This window comes from Alosa sapidissima, chromosome 14 (assembly GCF_018492685.1).
Source record: "Alosa sapidissima isolate fAloSap1 chromosome 14, fAloSap1.pri, whole genome shotgun sequence".
Lineage (NCBI taxonomy): Eukaryota > Metazoa > Chordata > Actinopteri > Clupeiformes > Clupeidae > Alosa > Alosa sapidissima.
This window is the reverse complement of record NC_055970.1, coordinates 11,379,007-11,393,694: the sequence shown is the minus strand read 5'-3', so window position 1 is coordinate 11,393,694 and position 14,688 is coordinate 11,379,007. Positions and strand designations below refer to the sequence as shown.

At 46.3% G+C, this 14,688-nt stretch overlaps 1 protein-coding gene across 7 annotated transcripts in view; it reads right to left on the bottom strand.

Moving 5' to 3' along the window:
- Positions 1-14,688, bottom strand: part of LOC121681516 (MOB kinase activator 2-like) — a 44,742-nt gene that overhangs the window by 5,739 nt on the left and 24,315 nt on the right. For 5 of the 7 annotated variants that reach the window (XM_042061293.1, XM_042061295.1, XM_042061294.1 and 2 more), the window contains 2 exons: positions 1,203-1,363; positions 233-326 (listed from right to left, as the gene is read on the bottom strand). In XM_042061293.1, the coding sequence (XP_041917227.1) occupies positions 233-326; positions 1,203-1,363 (255 nt within the window). Of the gene's footprint in view, positions 1-232; positions 327-1,202; positions 1,364-7,812; positions 10,305-10,741; positions 11,056-14,688 lie in introns of those variants that run through there. The other 2 variants (XM_042061290.1, XM_042061289.1) reach the window with 2 other exon arrangements.

The following is a 14,688-nucleotide window of genomic DNA, read 5'->3' as shown; positions in this document are numbered from 1 at the left end:
AAGGGCAAGAACACCGAGTTCCACGCTCCCTCATCGAGGTCAGTCGGACGGACACACAAGCGAGTCCCTGTTCACCCCCGCCGAGTCTCATCTCAGACTGTCACCCAGAGCAGGGCAGCAGGGTGTTCTGTTGCCTGCTCTGCATGGCTCAGGAGGATGGAGGGATGAATAATGAATCGGTACACCGAAGAGGAGAGGAAGAGAAAGAGAACGAGAGAGGAGTGCTACTTACGTATTGCAGGCCGTCATGGCTTGACAGGTGTCCCCCGTGCAGAACTCTGAGATGGTGCTGTACTGGAGGTTAATGAGATTGAAGAAAGTTGTGGCTGTTTGAAAAAAAACGAAGAAGAAAGAAGAGAAAGAGAGAAGAGAACTTTACTTTCTACTCCTCAGGAAATGGGACGGTGCCCCTTTTCACCATGGTTTTTATCAGGGCTTTTCAACTGCACTATCTGTTTCCATTAATGCAAATTAGAGGGATAAGAGTTCTGGAAAAGAACTTCACTGCACACAGTAGCCATGACCTCGTCCATCAGGTCAGACTGGTGGTCATTAAGCATTTCAATGATATTTTTTAGCCATACTATACATCAGCGTATCAACTGCATTACCATAACACAGCTTTAATTATATACGCTCTATTTGCTACACTGGATTTAGTGGCGTTTATGTAACTTGTGCAATTACTAAGCTGAAAAGTATGAGATGATTTTATCCCAGTGATGGCATACCATGCCCAACTCACAACCCTTTACCCATATACAGTAACACATTTTGTTCATGTTGTTATAACATGAGAACATCTTAGAAAAACAGCTAAACAGCAAAAATAACCTGCACAATACCATTCCACCATGTTTTTCTTGGATGTTCTCCCTACGATAACATCTGGGGGAATGTAAGCAATGTTGTGCTCTTTGGAATTCTAATCTTAGCTGGTCGCTCTATTATGCAAGTCAGAGACGTTTTCGACATCGCCCTGCAAAAAAATTCCAAAACTTCAAAAGACCTTTCCAAAACTATCCAGGGAACTGCAGACAAAACAAAAAAACCCCTCTTCGACATTCCCACGCCTCACTCATTCAACTTACCCATAACAAACCTCTGAGGGGAAATGAAAATGATAAAAAAAAAGAAAATGGTGGTGTGTGTGTGTGTGTGATGATTTCACGGTGTTCTATGCAGTAGGTATGGGTACATACTGTTGCTGGCTAGCCATTCATTGAGATCGATCTCCCTCGGCAACACGACCAGCTCCTTGAGGTCGAAGTCGACGACCCGCACTTTGGTGTACTCGACCTCCAGGTACTGCTTCTTCTCCTCGGTGGGAGGCTTCTTTCCATTGGGCTTTCCTTTGGACTTCCTGTCGGCAGAGAGGAACAGAGAGGGACACGTGTGGTCAGTACGAGGCCTCGGACACGGGGCAGGGCCACAGAGGCCAGTGGAGCATGGCACACAAACTGTGGGGGCTGGGGGCAGTCGAAAAGCCTAAAGGGGGCTTATGCAACGCTACGGCCCACATGTGGAGTCCTGACGCAGGCAGAGCAGGGCAGTGCAGCTCATGGGCCTCAGAGTTCCTCAGAGCCAGCAGTCTGGAAAAGTGAGGCGATTTTCCACTGCGGGGCCTCGGAACGCTAACCTTGCCCTGTCATTAAGTCGACGAGACCACGGCCTTTGTGGCTTCGACTTCCAGATCTATTTTTAGCCTCCCACCCGCCCCCAAGCGTCGTGTTACAACCAAGCACAACCTCAGAGCCACCGCTCCCCTCCACTGCACCACACCCCGGCTCTCAAACATAAAACCCACCACGGCGTAACTGGAAAAACGGAGGCCCTTTGATGCACGTCACAGAGCACGGCTACAGGAAATGTGCTGCGGGGAACGCAGCTTTTTACACCAGCTAGCGGAACCTGCCTGGCATCACACTAATGAGAGGAATAAAGTACAGCCAGCACAACAAGACATGTCACGGCCTGGGCCTACGTCAGAAAGTCATATAATGGACCGATGTCCAAGATCTATCCAATCAGGCGCAGACATGAAATACCTGAGAAAGGTGAAGATACACATGAATAGAAAACTTGAGAACACAACACAACACAACACAACACACACACACACACACACACTCTTTCTACCTCCCACTGGTTCAACTGATCCCTATCACAAAGTAGGAGCTCTCAGACATCAGGTTGTATTAATAAAGTCAATGACCTCTTTCACTGGAAAGAAAAACTGCAATTGATTCCCACACTGGCAGCGGATGAGGCTTTTTTTGTGGGGTGGGGTGGGGTGGGGGCTGAGAGAGCATGCTGCTGCCCAACAACAACAAGCAGCGGTCTGCTGACGTACCAGTGGACCTGGCGGTATAAAGCCCCGTCTGTCCGTTGTGCGGACGGGTAGACGGGCGGTCGGGGGCCGGGCCTTTAAACAGCTGTGCCAGTGTTGTTCTGCTGCAGGGCCCACACTCCTGCCGGCCCTCCGCACACACAGGCTGGCCTTGTTGCGCCAAGGCTCCAGTGCCGTCTTCTGCTGCTGCCGCCGCTGTGTGTGTGTGTGTGTGTGTGTGTGTGTGTGTGTGTGTGTGTGTGTGTGTGTGTGTGTGTGCACACTGCCAGAGGCAAGGCCCACTAAATACATACAGTTTCACACACACACAAACACACACCCCTCTCCTGCTTATCCCCACCCTGACCACTAACCTAGATATACAAGTCACAGTCAACACGGACCCCTCCATCAGCCCCTACAACCGCACTCTCACAGCCAGAGGCAACAAGTTTTGCCAGGAGCTTTCGCTAAGGCCACTTTGTCAGTTTTGGCCTCTCCCCATCTCTGCCCCCCCTCACCCCCAATCCCTCCCTCCAGCTAGCTCTTCTCCAGTGGGCAGGGTGGGTCATCATTGCTAAAGCCCCAAAGCCTCCCAGCCCAGCTGTACATCTTGCATTCAGGGAGCCGTTTCAGCAAAAATCCTAGAAGTCAGAAACAGCGGACAGCATTGAGAGCGGTTCCAAGGAATGCAGCTTGTGTTGAATCTAATTGGGCTTGGTCCACTTGATCCCCCCTCTCTCTCTCCTCGCATCCCGTGGAGTCCGCTGGCACTGGACTGGCCCAAAGCAGAGCCAGGTTGTCTGAGGACAGGGCAGACGGCCAGTGGAGGACGATGATTTCAGTTATGAGGCTTTTTTGTCAACCCGATTTCCGGCCCCAGCGCTCCACGCCCTCTGTGGAAACACAATGGAAGCCCCCCTGCAGCGTGCTCTTGGCTTAGTCCAACCACGCTCTACTCCGCTCTGCTCATTCAGACAGACTGCTCCCAATTCCTGGAAGGCCACTGCCACCGAGACCAGGAAACGGCCATGTCCCTCTCAACCTTAACTGTGGAAACACTAGACCCTTTTATGCAGAATACACAATGTACAGCAAAACTATCTTTATTGTTTCGGTCCTCTCTTATAAATCCATTTGGCTCCTCTTTCTGTACTGTACCTAATCTCCTACGCACACATTTGGCTTGGAGGATAGAAAAGTACAAAAGAGTTAAAATATTCAGGCTAAGAAGTCATGAGTCAGTCTACTTCTAGAGGGCACACTAACAGAGGATATGAATGCTAAGCTTGGGTATGTGGACAAGAAAATGCTGATGGCCTGCTGCTTCAAACTAAAAGACTAAATGATTAACAGAGAAGACCGTAGGACCTAAGCCTCCACTCCAAACGTCCCTGAGACAGAGGTACACACAGGGAGGTAACTGAGGAGAAAGTGAGGAGTGGAGTGGGGCCGGTGTCTGTCTGTGGCCCTGCTGAGGTCATGACCCCCAGGGGACAGCTGCCAGCCCAGCTGGCGGAGCGGAGAAAGTGAGATTGGACGGAGCCAGCTGCGGCCCATGAGATAGAGTGGCCAGACCAGGCCAGGCCAGGCCAGCACTAAAGTGCCCGAGATTGACTGAGCATCACAGCTGAGAGCTCCCAGCATGAAACGGACCAGCAGACCAAGAACACGTTCTCCAATAATCAGGGCCAGGGCATTCAGAAAAGGCTCACTCCACGTTCTCTGTTACTGGTCCATATGGTTTGTGTCACTATGATAACTCAGCTTGTGGCGTGGATATTAAGAGGAATGCTGTGCTACCTTTGGACTGATATGCATAATTAATTGATAACAAATGACAATAAAGTCAGCATTATACAATACATTTCTGATAAGAGTGTTCTTACCAAGAGTGCTGGATGTCTGGTATGAGAGGTCTTCATGTGATTTTTCACATTCAGATTAAGTATTGTACACATAGGCAAAGGTTGCTTGCATTCCATTGAGATTAAGGAGGGTTCTTTCATGCCTGTTCAATCCTGCCCATGTTTCTGCGATATACACGGAGGAATCCATTTCCTCTGACTCATCAAAGAGTGTCAAAACAAAGCTTAACAGAATCATGGATGGACAAAATATTTTCCCTTTTATCTCCAACAATTTTCAACAAATGGTTTAACTAGATCTAACAAAATCCAACTGAAAACATTCCTTGCCTTCTGGTAAAGTAAAGCACAGCACATCACGTCAAAGAATTGTTGGCTTCTTCTAAGTGGCTCAGAGTAATCTAAGAGCAGAGTGGCTGAAGAACAAACTGGACATGTTAATCATTAACAAAGGGTTTATTTTAATAATGCATTTCTGGACATATCGTGCATTATTAATGTGCATCCCCATAACCTTGATGACCCAGGCTTCCTGAGCTCAAAGCTGCTTTTGGCTCTGGGCCACACACACACACACACACACACACACACACACACTGGTGTCCTGGTCTGGGTGCATTCAATACCTTTTAAGGGTAATCATTAGTGAGAAAGGGCGGGGTGCACAACACAAGACTGTTGGCAGAAGGGGAAGTTTTCTTTTCCTTAAAATAAACTAATGATTCAAGAATGTCTGCAGTCTTTCAGGAAATAACAATGACACCAAACAATGGGGGAATTCAGTCAAAGTCACATTAGGCAAGAGGAGTCATTCTCCTCCAGAATATACTGACTGATGAAAATCTACAGCAATTTAAGCTTGATGGAAAGTGGTCGAGTACAATACGCTTTGAATGGCCATTGTTGCCGAAACGCCGATAAGACGGCAAAGGCTGCCAAGAACGGAGATCGGCCTGTAAGAGCCCATATGACCTCCAGTACACCCGTGTGCCCATTAACAGTCCACCACGAGAAACCCCACTCCCAACACAAGCAGCAGTGTAATGAGAGGAGCCTCACATTCCAGCCAGACACCCTCTCTCAACTCCACACTTACCCCACTCCTCTCGGCTGGACCAGAACACTGGACATGCAGAAAGAACAGCGTTCTATCTTTGGTTAGAATTCTAGAATCTTTGACTCAACACAAGTAGCAGAGTGAGAAGTCTTAGCAAGCCAAAGCCTGGGCAGAGAATGGACACTTGATCGATATGGCTATGGGGTGAAACAGGTGATAACAGCAACAATAACAACAGCAACAATAATAACAACAGGGCAGAGTCCCACCAGCCCATCCTCTCATTTAAGAAGAGGAAATGACCTGTGCACCTCTGGTATCTGGGAGCCTCCCATTCCACAGCAGACAGCCAGAGGTAGACTGTGAGGTGCAAGTATGTGGGAGAGAGGAACTCGTAATGCTTGGCACCACCCTTTGGAGTCGGAAACCTCCCAATAATAAATGTCAGATGAGGGAGGTTTCAAGACATGGAGGGGAAAAAAAAAAAAAAAAAAAAAAAAAACCCCACTCCCTGAAAAGCAGAACAGCGTTGCATGATCACACATATAAGCCGATGCAGGCATACGGGACACGTTAACGGGATGATTCCCGGCATAACAGCATACGCTCCATGGAAATCTGGGGGATGGCTTTTAGCGCCAGCAACCAAAATCCAAACGAGCAAAGCAACATTCCGCTGGGTCTGCTGACGCATGTTCTTACTTTAGAAGTCAAAAGGCAAAGATCAAATAAATTCCTCTATTTATTGATGCATTATATAACCTCTCTACTTGCTGAAAAAGTGGGAAAATGGAACACGCTTAGCTGGCCTGAGACCATCTAGCTCCAGGGCATGACTCAGTGAGGGCCCATCTCACTGAGTAACACTAGGGTTGAATACAATTAAACTGGAGAAGACAGCTGGGATGACACAAGGAGACAAAACACTGGGAGAGAAAAAAAAAATATATATATATATATATATATATATATATATTTTAAATAAATATATATATATATATATATATATATATATATATATATTTTAAATAAATAAATATATATATATATATATATATATATATATATATATATATATATATATATATATATATATATATATATATATATATATATATACACACACACACATATACACACACACTGTGAATTAGTACAAACAACTTGCATCAGTACTTCACATGTGTTTAGGGAAGGTGTTCAGTGCTATTGTGGCAGAGCTCCTTTTGACTGTTTTTTAACCTGCTGAGGGTCTATCCCTTCAGAATGTAAACTATTTAAACAAGCCAGACAGAAGAGAACACTGTCCTGTGACACACTTTGGATGCTTTGGATTATCCCTGACTGCAGGGGTGGGAAAGGAAGACGTGCGAGTGCTTTTCCATGGAACAGGGAAATTAAAGCCATTACAAACACCAGACATGGGGATTTCAGACTGAAATGAATAATAACTGTCAAACTGTGATGAAATCAGGCCAAGGTAATGATTAATCACTTACACTCATAAAGGGGGCGCAGTCAGCCAGACTAGGTCAAAACCATCAGTGGGAATGGTACACATGTTTATTAAGCCCAACACCAGAGATAAGAAGGGGGAGAAAAACAAAACCTTGCCATCAGGCCATGGAGGCATCAGCTAAACACTGACAAAATCCCTGAGACTTCATTTTGTTCATCCTCCTGGCCATGGCTGGTTGGTGCCGTGCTCACTCAAGGGCACTGAAACTGCTATTTAGATGCCTATTTTAGATGCTAAAAAAAAAAAATCAGCCCTCTCTCTGGAAAGCCACAGACTGAACCACCATGCCAGCAGAGGCAAGGCCAACACCGCTGTACTGCTAAACACTGAGCAAACAACAAATGATTAAACTTTTGAATTTACTATTGTCTAGCATACATATATTAATTTAATATTATGTGCAATCACATGGAAGCCTAATTTTGAACACTGACTGCATAACCACACACAAAAAAACTCCTATCCTAGACTACACAATTTCAGCAATTTGCGTATCTGCCGAGATGCTGTACTTCCTAGAGATCAACTGCTTAACCCTGCAAAATACCAGAGGCAGGTGGTCCTGGGACAGGTATCGGACAGCCTGTAATTTCCCTTTACAGGCACCAAACCATGCAATGAAAACATAAAACACCAGAGTATAACAAAACAGAAAATGAAGAGATAGCAGACAGGTCATTCACACACATACAACGCAGATAGGTTTAACGGAGTCTACGTTCCTATTTGACTGTGTCAAGCTATAGCCAGTTTGACGGCCAACGCAATTTTCCACCTCTGGGTACAGGACATTATACGAAAATGTTAACTTAAACTACACGCACATAGTTATCACAGCAGACAGCACTTTCATAAATTCTCAAATACAAGTTCATGAAATCAGTTTACCATTGCGAAAAGCACAAGGACTGATGTGAAATCTACATTTTCCCCACCGGCGAATGTGTTGTGTTCGCCTTATAAACGATGCTATTGGTCTAGGCTACATCATTTCTAACTGGTTACAATCATAGTTACAAAACAGTCGAAAGTAACTTGCCTCAATACTTTACCAACTGCCTGCAGGACCATTTTACAACTTAATCCACTTTTGGAGGTCCTCTGCGAATGGAGAGACGAGCTGTCTCCAGGGATGGTGAACTGATCTCCAACCATTTCTCCACTTCAAAGATTTCTTTGGACTGAACTTCTCTGCTGCGATACAGAACTAGCATGGGTTCAGCATTCACATCTCCACTAAAAGTAAACTTCAGCCGGAGTCTTGTTACTTACCCTCCTGTTGCTCTCTCAGCCTATCGGCAGCATCCGAGGCGGAGCCGAGCGCCAGCAGGCAGCAGAACTTTACTCCAGGGTGCGATTTCGCACACGAGCGTCACGAAACACAGATACGACCCAGTGTTTATATTTTAACCACCGGCTATTTTCGAGCCGACATTGATGAATTTAACCACACAAAAAACGGCTTTAATATATTGAATATGACGTTTACAGGAGTGCACGAGACACGAGTACATTTATCAGCAAATATGAAATGCACATCCTCTACCATAGGGTCACATTATCTGCAACTCATGGGTTTTAAATGTTCACTTCAATGTGATAGTAAGGTTTATCACTTCCGAGAAATAAACCCCGTTCATATTGCCCCCTTTTCCTCTTAAGCAGAGATGACCACAGGGAAAAGCAAATGTTTAGCACGTCGTCATTCTCTTCATAATATTTACATGTTCCTGTAGCCTTCACTTAAAAGGCTGAATTGCACATCTGTTTTCAATGGATGTTCATCAGTTCGAAACAAATCACCATTTGAAATATTACAGAAATCGACAGGGCATCTATGCAGCATCTCATGATGGTATGGTATGGTATACAACCGTTTTTTTTCCCCCATATATAAACACACAACACTGTAGCTTGGAATTCCCCTTCAGTGCTGAAAGACAAGTGCAAACTTGACTTCGGAAGGAGCTGGAGATTTGTTGCACGTCTGAGCACAATGCCTGGAGAGGCGAATAGCAGAACAGCCTTTGGCTTTATCAGAGAACCTGTGGAAGTGAGAACCAAGGTCCTGGAGACCTGACTGATAAGACAGACGCTCCAAAACACTAGGCAAAACATTTCATCACAAAAGTATTCCAATCTTTACATTCTATTTTACCCCGTCATGGACATTTTGTCAAATTTCTGACAGTACAATCACAGCATGTCCCTGAATGCATGGAAAGCTTCCTGGGACCATTTAAATGTACAAAAAGGCCCTATGTGTGACATAATGACGCCGAGAGCAAACCTGGGTGGTATGTTTCTACTTATTGTGCCAAAAAACTGTGACTATAGCAGAATGACATCCAAGTGATCATTCTTCTCAGTTTAAGCTATTTTGGGTCATTTTAAAATTCAAACACCGCTGTTTCAACTGCTTCTATAAATACCCTAAACCATAAGAGTCATGATTCACAGGTTTTCATATAGATGTGATAAAAACAGAATCAGCATAGAGACATCACACTTGAAACTTCTGGAGTAGGGTGGAGGTGATAATACCACACTCATCGTTAATCAAGCACGATCACTGTGGTGACGTTACTGATGATCAAAAGTCTAAAGTTAGCAGCCTGTATGCCCAAAGATCTAGAGCAGCGACACCATAACCACCAGGACAGCCTCCGTGAGCATTTCACTTGAATTCTCAAGAAGGCACCTTCTTCCTTCAGTGTTTCGTAGAATTCGGCTCACACACCTCCATTCATGATGTGTTCTCATGATGGGTTCCCATGAAGTTAAGAAGCCATTGCTTCCTCTTTGTTGCTCATAACCAACATAACCAGAAAAATAAAAAAAAGATGAAAGACAGTTGTTTCCGGTGTGGGATTTCTTAATAAACAGGCTAATGTTGCTCTAATGTGGTTCAGAAGTAGTCACAAGATATTGTATTCATACCAACTGACTAAGTTTCAAGCCTAATGTATTCTTATGTATATCTATACTTTGGTTTAGCCTAATGACTTGCTTTAAAAATTAAATTAGGAAATGGCAGTATGGATGATCCTCTCCCAACCCTTACAAAAAGCTACTCTATCTAGTGATTGTGCGATCATGGTGAAGTGAACCTGAAAGAACTGACAGTGAATAGTCAGTTGTCTGGAAAAAATAACTATGTTTACAGAGAAAGGGTGGAGGTGTTAGCTGAAGAAATATGGAGGAACAAGGGGATAAAAATAGCTGCAGGTCTGTCACCAGGCCCAGAGACCCGGCACTGGTGTTTTCACAGGAGCCAGACCCACAGGCTGGAGACGTGAGGGAGAACAGAGGCAGCTTTCATGACCGCACAGGTGAAAAATGGGGAAAAAACAGGGCCTTGCGTCACCACGGCTGTGACGACATAGGCGTGAAAGGTCTAAAAACGGCAGTGAGCTATACTCGTTACCCTTCCTCAGCTTTGGCTTGTTATAGAAAAAAAAAAAAAAAAAACTACCAGCTTCCAATTAAACAGAGGCTGCCATGCCACCACACCCATGTGCCCTCAGAAGAGGCAGCAGCGGAAACAGCACAATGCCCAGTCTGTTCAGCATAGCTGCAGGTCAGTGGGCAGCACCCATCAGCTCTGACGTGAGTGGAGGGTGGAGGAGAGCCAAACAAATTGACTGAGAAGTCCTTCAACGAGACATGAGAGGTACGTGAATAAATAGTGGTGGGTTTGCTACGCTTACCTGGTGGCCATATGGTGAGCAGTATAGGCTAATAGTAAAGTAGAACTCAAATACAGCATGATGGATAACCATTGTAAAATACACAGTGATGATCAGTCCTTCCTTTTCTATCTAAAATAAATGTTCCACTAATGCTCTTTAAACATGCAGCACAAGGTTACAACATTGTTATGAGTCTGCAGTGACAGTTAGCAGAGGCTCTAAATAGGTCCTAGGAATCAAACACAGAAGCAGCCCACAGGGCTGTCGGTCCAGTACCTGTGGAAGAGGGTCTTGAGGAGGTTGCGTGAAAAGTCGTGGCCGCTGGGCTCACCCGTGGGGTCCCTGCTGCTATCCTCTGCCATCTTGCCACCTGCCACGGGGCATACCAAGCAGTCGGACACACCAGCTCCCTCCTTCTAACACTCAGTCGGTGAAGAATCCCAACAAGAGTGTATGCGTGCACTCACGTCCGCACACACACGCACAAACAGCAACACATCCAAGAACCCTACTCGGGACAAATGGCTCTACATTCCTCACAGTGAAGGGTGGAAACAGCTCCCTGACTGTAGTCTGAGGGTTGTGTGTGCTGTACTGTTCTGTGAGGGAGAGCATCGACCATCTGCTCGGGCTGATAAGGAGCCGCTGCGGAGGCCTACGCTACGCAGATTAGCGTCTTGTGCCTGCACTGGACGCAGGGGAAATTCAAAGGCGTGCTCCGGCCTAGGCCTATCATCACCTACCACACTCGTCACCCACAGCCGCCTGGCAGGGGTCCCTGACCAGCTAATAGGAGCTAACAGCGCTAATGGGACGCCAGAGAAGGGGTGCTGAAGGGCAGCGCTCAGTCTAATTGCTCAGTAATTATGAGGATGACCTCAACTATTTGCAGGAACTCTGAGAAACTAAATGGACTGTAACTGCAGAGTGAAATCACCTGTTCAAAAACAACAAAGTAAAGTAGGCTGTTTAACACTCACACAAAGGCCACGCTGTTAAGAAAGTCTGTCACTATAAACTTAGATGCATAATAACACACTTAATCATAGCTATTAATTGCATGATTACTACAAAGTTGGAGCAATATTGCCATGCTGACAAGCCAGGCATGATTGGATAATGTTGGTGAGAGAAACCTTTAACATATGAAGGCCAACCATGCCAGCCTGTGAGTATATAAAAAAAACTGGCACCAACCATTTCTCTTTTTGTCAACATGGGCTCTTTTGGGGTAATTTGTACCCAATTCAACAAAAATAAAATGCCAGACACTGTTGAAAGTAGCCAAGACCACAAGTCTACACTTGAGTCTGTGACAACACTCAGGCATGCAAGTATGGTATAAGTCACTTAATACGGCTCGGCTCATGTTCCACTCGCCCATCAAAATACAATTAAGCATTATGGAAACTAGGACTCCACTGCAATACCACCAACTACAACCAAATTCAATTACAACTAATTTAGAAAAACCAGAGCTGATGGGTTTTGTGAAAAGCCTAAGACATGTTGCTAACCTGACAACCAGTGACAATCTACCGACTTGCTTTTGGATTTCTCACATATTTTCGGACTCAAAACAACAGCATAAGAGGCTGCATTACATAACCACACTGCCCCCCTGTTGATGTGGGAATACGAGGACTTTGTGTGAACACAGTGTAGGGTTAAGAAGCAACCCTTGGGAGCCTCCAGACTTTCACCATTTCCTGCTCCTGGAGAAGCATACGAGGAGAGAGAAAAAAAAAAACACCGCCCTCAGGAATCCACGGCTGCATTGTGTGGCCCTGTAGAGCCGGCTTCCTGCCCCGACCCCTGGCTTTCATATACACAGGCCCTCTTCCTGTGTTTATGTGCTTTCTCGATAAGGGCTCCGTCCGGGGCTCCCGCGCCAGTGAACGCACCCCATCGTATACCTTCCTCAAATATTATTCTTAATGAGGCAGCTGGTGGCTTTCCGGAGGCAGCAGGCCCTGGAACAGAATGTCTCGGCAGAGGCACGGACTATGGTGCCCAGGCTGAGATGTGGGGGGGGGGCTGCAGGGCACAGCAATCCCCCCCCTCCAGAGGGGGAGGAAGTGTGAGGAACAGTGGTCAGAGTGGGCCCTTCACCACCCAAGATCTTGATCTTAATTACTGTCAGAGAAAAAGGAAGGCCTCACATCTGCTCTCGAGAAGAAACGATTTGTGCAGCACACTGGTGCTTTCACAACATTTACTGGAAACAGAGGGCTGCAAGTCTTGCACAACCATCGACAATCCAGAGATGTTTTTTGAGCTGGGGTTGGGAGAAGGGGAGAGGCTGGGCTCCGTTCGTTCACTCGCTCGAGGATCACAATGTTCCCTTTTTTAGCAAAATGATGTGCAGAGATAGGGGCTATCAGGGCTGTCACCTCCCAAGAACGCTCTGCTGGCACGAGAGGGAACGGTGTCAAGAAATACGCTTGGCTTTTCACAAGCAGTCAAGAGATTTAAACAAACGATTCCAGAACATTTAACAGCCAAGGCCTGAACACCAAGGCAATGTCCAGGCAGGTCCCTCTTTAAATGTGTGTGTGTGTGTGTGTGTGTGTGTGTGTGTGTGTGAGAGTGTAAGTGAGTGTGTGTGTGAGTGAGTGTGTGTAAGTGAGCGTGTGTGTGAGTGAGTGTGTGTAAGTGAGCGTGTGTGTGTGTGTGTGTGTGCGTAAGTGTGTGTGTGTGCGTAAGTGTGTGTGTGTGTGTGTGTGTGTGTGTGTGTGTGTGTGTGTGTGTGTGTGTGTGTGTGGCAGGCACAGCTCATGGAAACAGTGTCTTATCTGCTTATCGGCTTACCGAGCCAGACAGGGCATTGAGACGGCCACGGAAATGGACACAGCAAGTCTTTTAGAGACACACAGCCCACTCAGTGCTCCCTTTCCAGCTCTTTGATAGGGCAGCCTGGGAGAAGCATTTGAATATCCCTTAGCCATGACCACAGTGCATGAGGTGTTACCGTGTGAACTGATGGACGCCTGACAGGGCATAATTGCCGCTGCGCTCAATGGAAGGAAGGAAAGTGAAAGGTTAAGCCAACGTGAGGAGTCCGTGAGGTTTAGAGACGCGGCCAGGTAAGCGCCGGCCAACTGGCCAACAGGGATGATGGCCGGGGCGGACACACTGGGCGAGGCTGGCCAACGTGCTGACAGTTCTGCTTTTGGCCATGACAAGAAAAAAGTGGCTGGTTTTGTGAATGACTAGCGGGGCTGTCTAAGCACTCGCTGCTCTCACCGCTGTTGTTCTCATTGCTCTGCTAGGTGAGAGGGAGGCTTAAGAACAAACACGGCAGGTCTGTCGCTATTATTTAGTCATGGGCCGGGCAACATGCTCCCAGCAAACAGAGCAAAGAGAGCCACTGACCTCAGCTTTAAGCTACATTCCATGGTACATTCAACCATCTACATCAGTTTACCTGGTTTGTCCTCTCACAGGATACCTAGTGACCATGAGGCCTCACAACTTACAAGGGAATGTGGAATGTTGCAAACTTGGAAAAGTCAAATGACCATATGTATGCAACAAAATCCACAGGTGTTAGCGGTTAGCAACTACTGGTATGTGGTTGTGACATCAGCGCTCCCGCCTCATTGAGGACACCAAGAATGTCCTTTTGACCAAAGAAGTCTGTTAAGTGTGCTGGAGCGGACTCTTTTGCAGAAGTGAAAGCATGAGGCAAAGCCCCCCCCCCATCGAGGAGAAGAGGACTGTCCCTGTTTGACACAAGAGAGCAGTCACAGAGACAAGCAACAGGCACCCGCTAATACGGGACACATGGAAGTTGGGTACACAATGTGCAACTTCCCATCAAAGACTTGGAGAGCGTCAGCCGTAAGTCACATCTCTCTGGCGGACAAACGCACAAGCACACACACACACACACACCACATGCTAAACACAGCAAACAGATGGAGACACACACGCACACGCACACGCACACACAAAATGTATGCAAAAAAACAAAAACAAAAAAAACATTGTTGCCTGCAACAAGGGCAACAAATCTAGTCTAGTCTACAATCCTCGACGTGTTATTGTCCATGAACTAACATGCAAAAGCAATGGAAATTCACAGAGCAAAAAAACAACAGTGATCTCAAGCAAACTCAAACTTCCTGAATCTCTCTATCAAAGGAAAACTCCCTTGAGTTTTTGCACAAAGGTCAGGCTGGTCTGCAAACATTAAAGAGTTCCCAGCGAGAGGAAGGGCT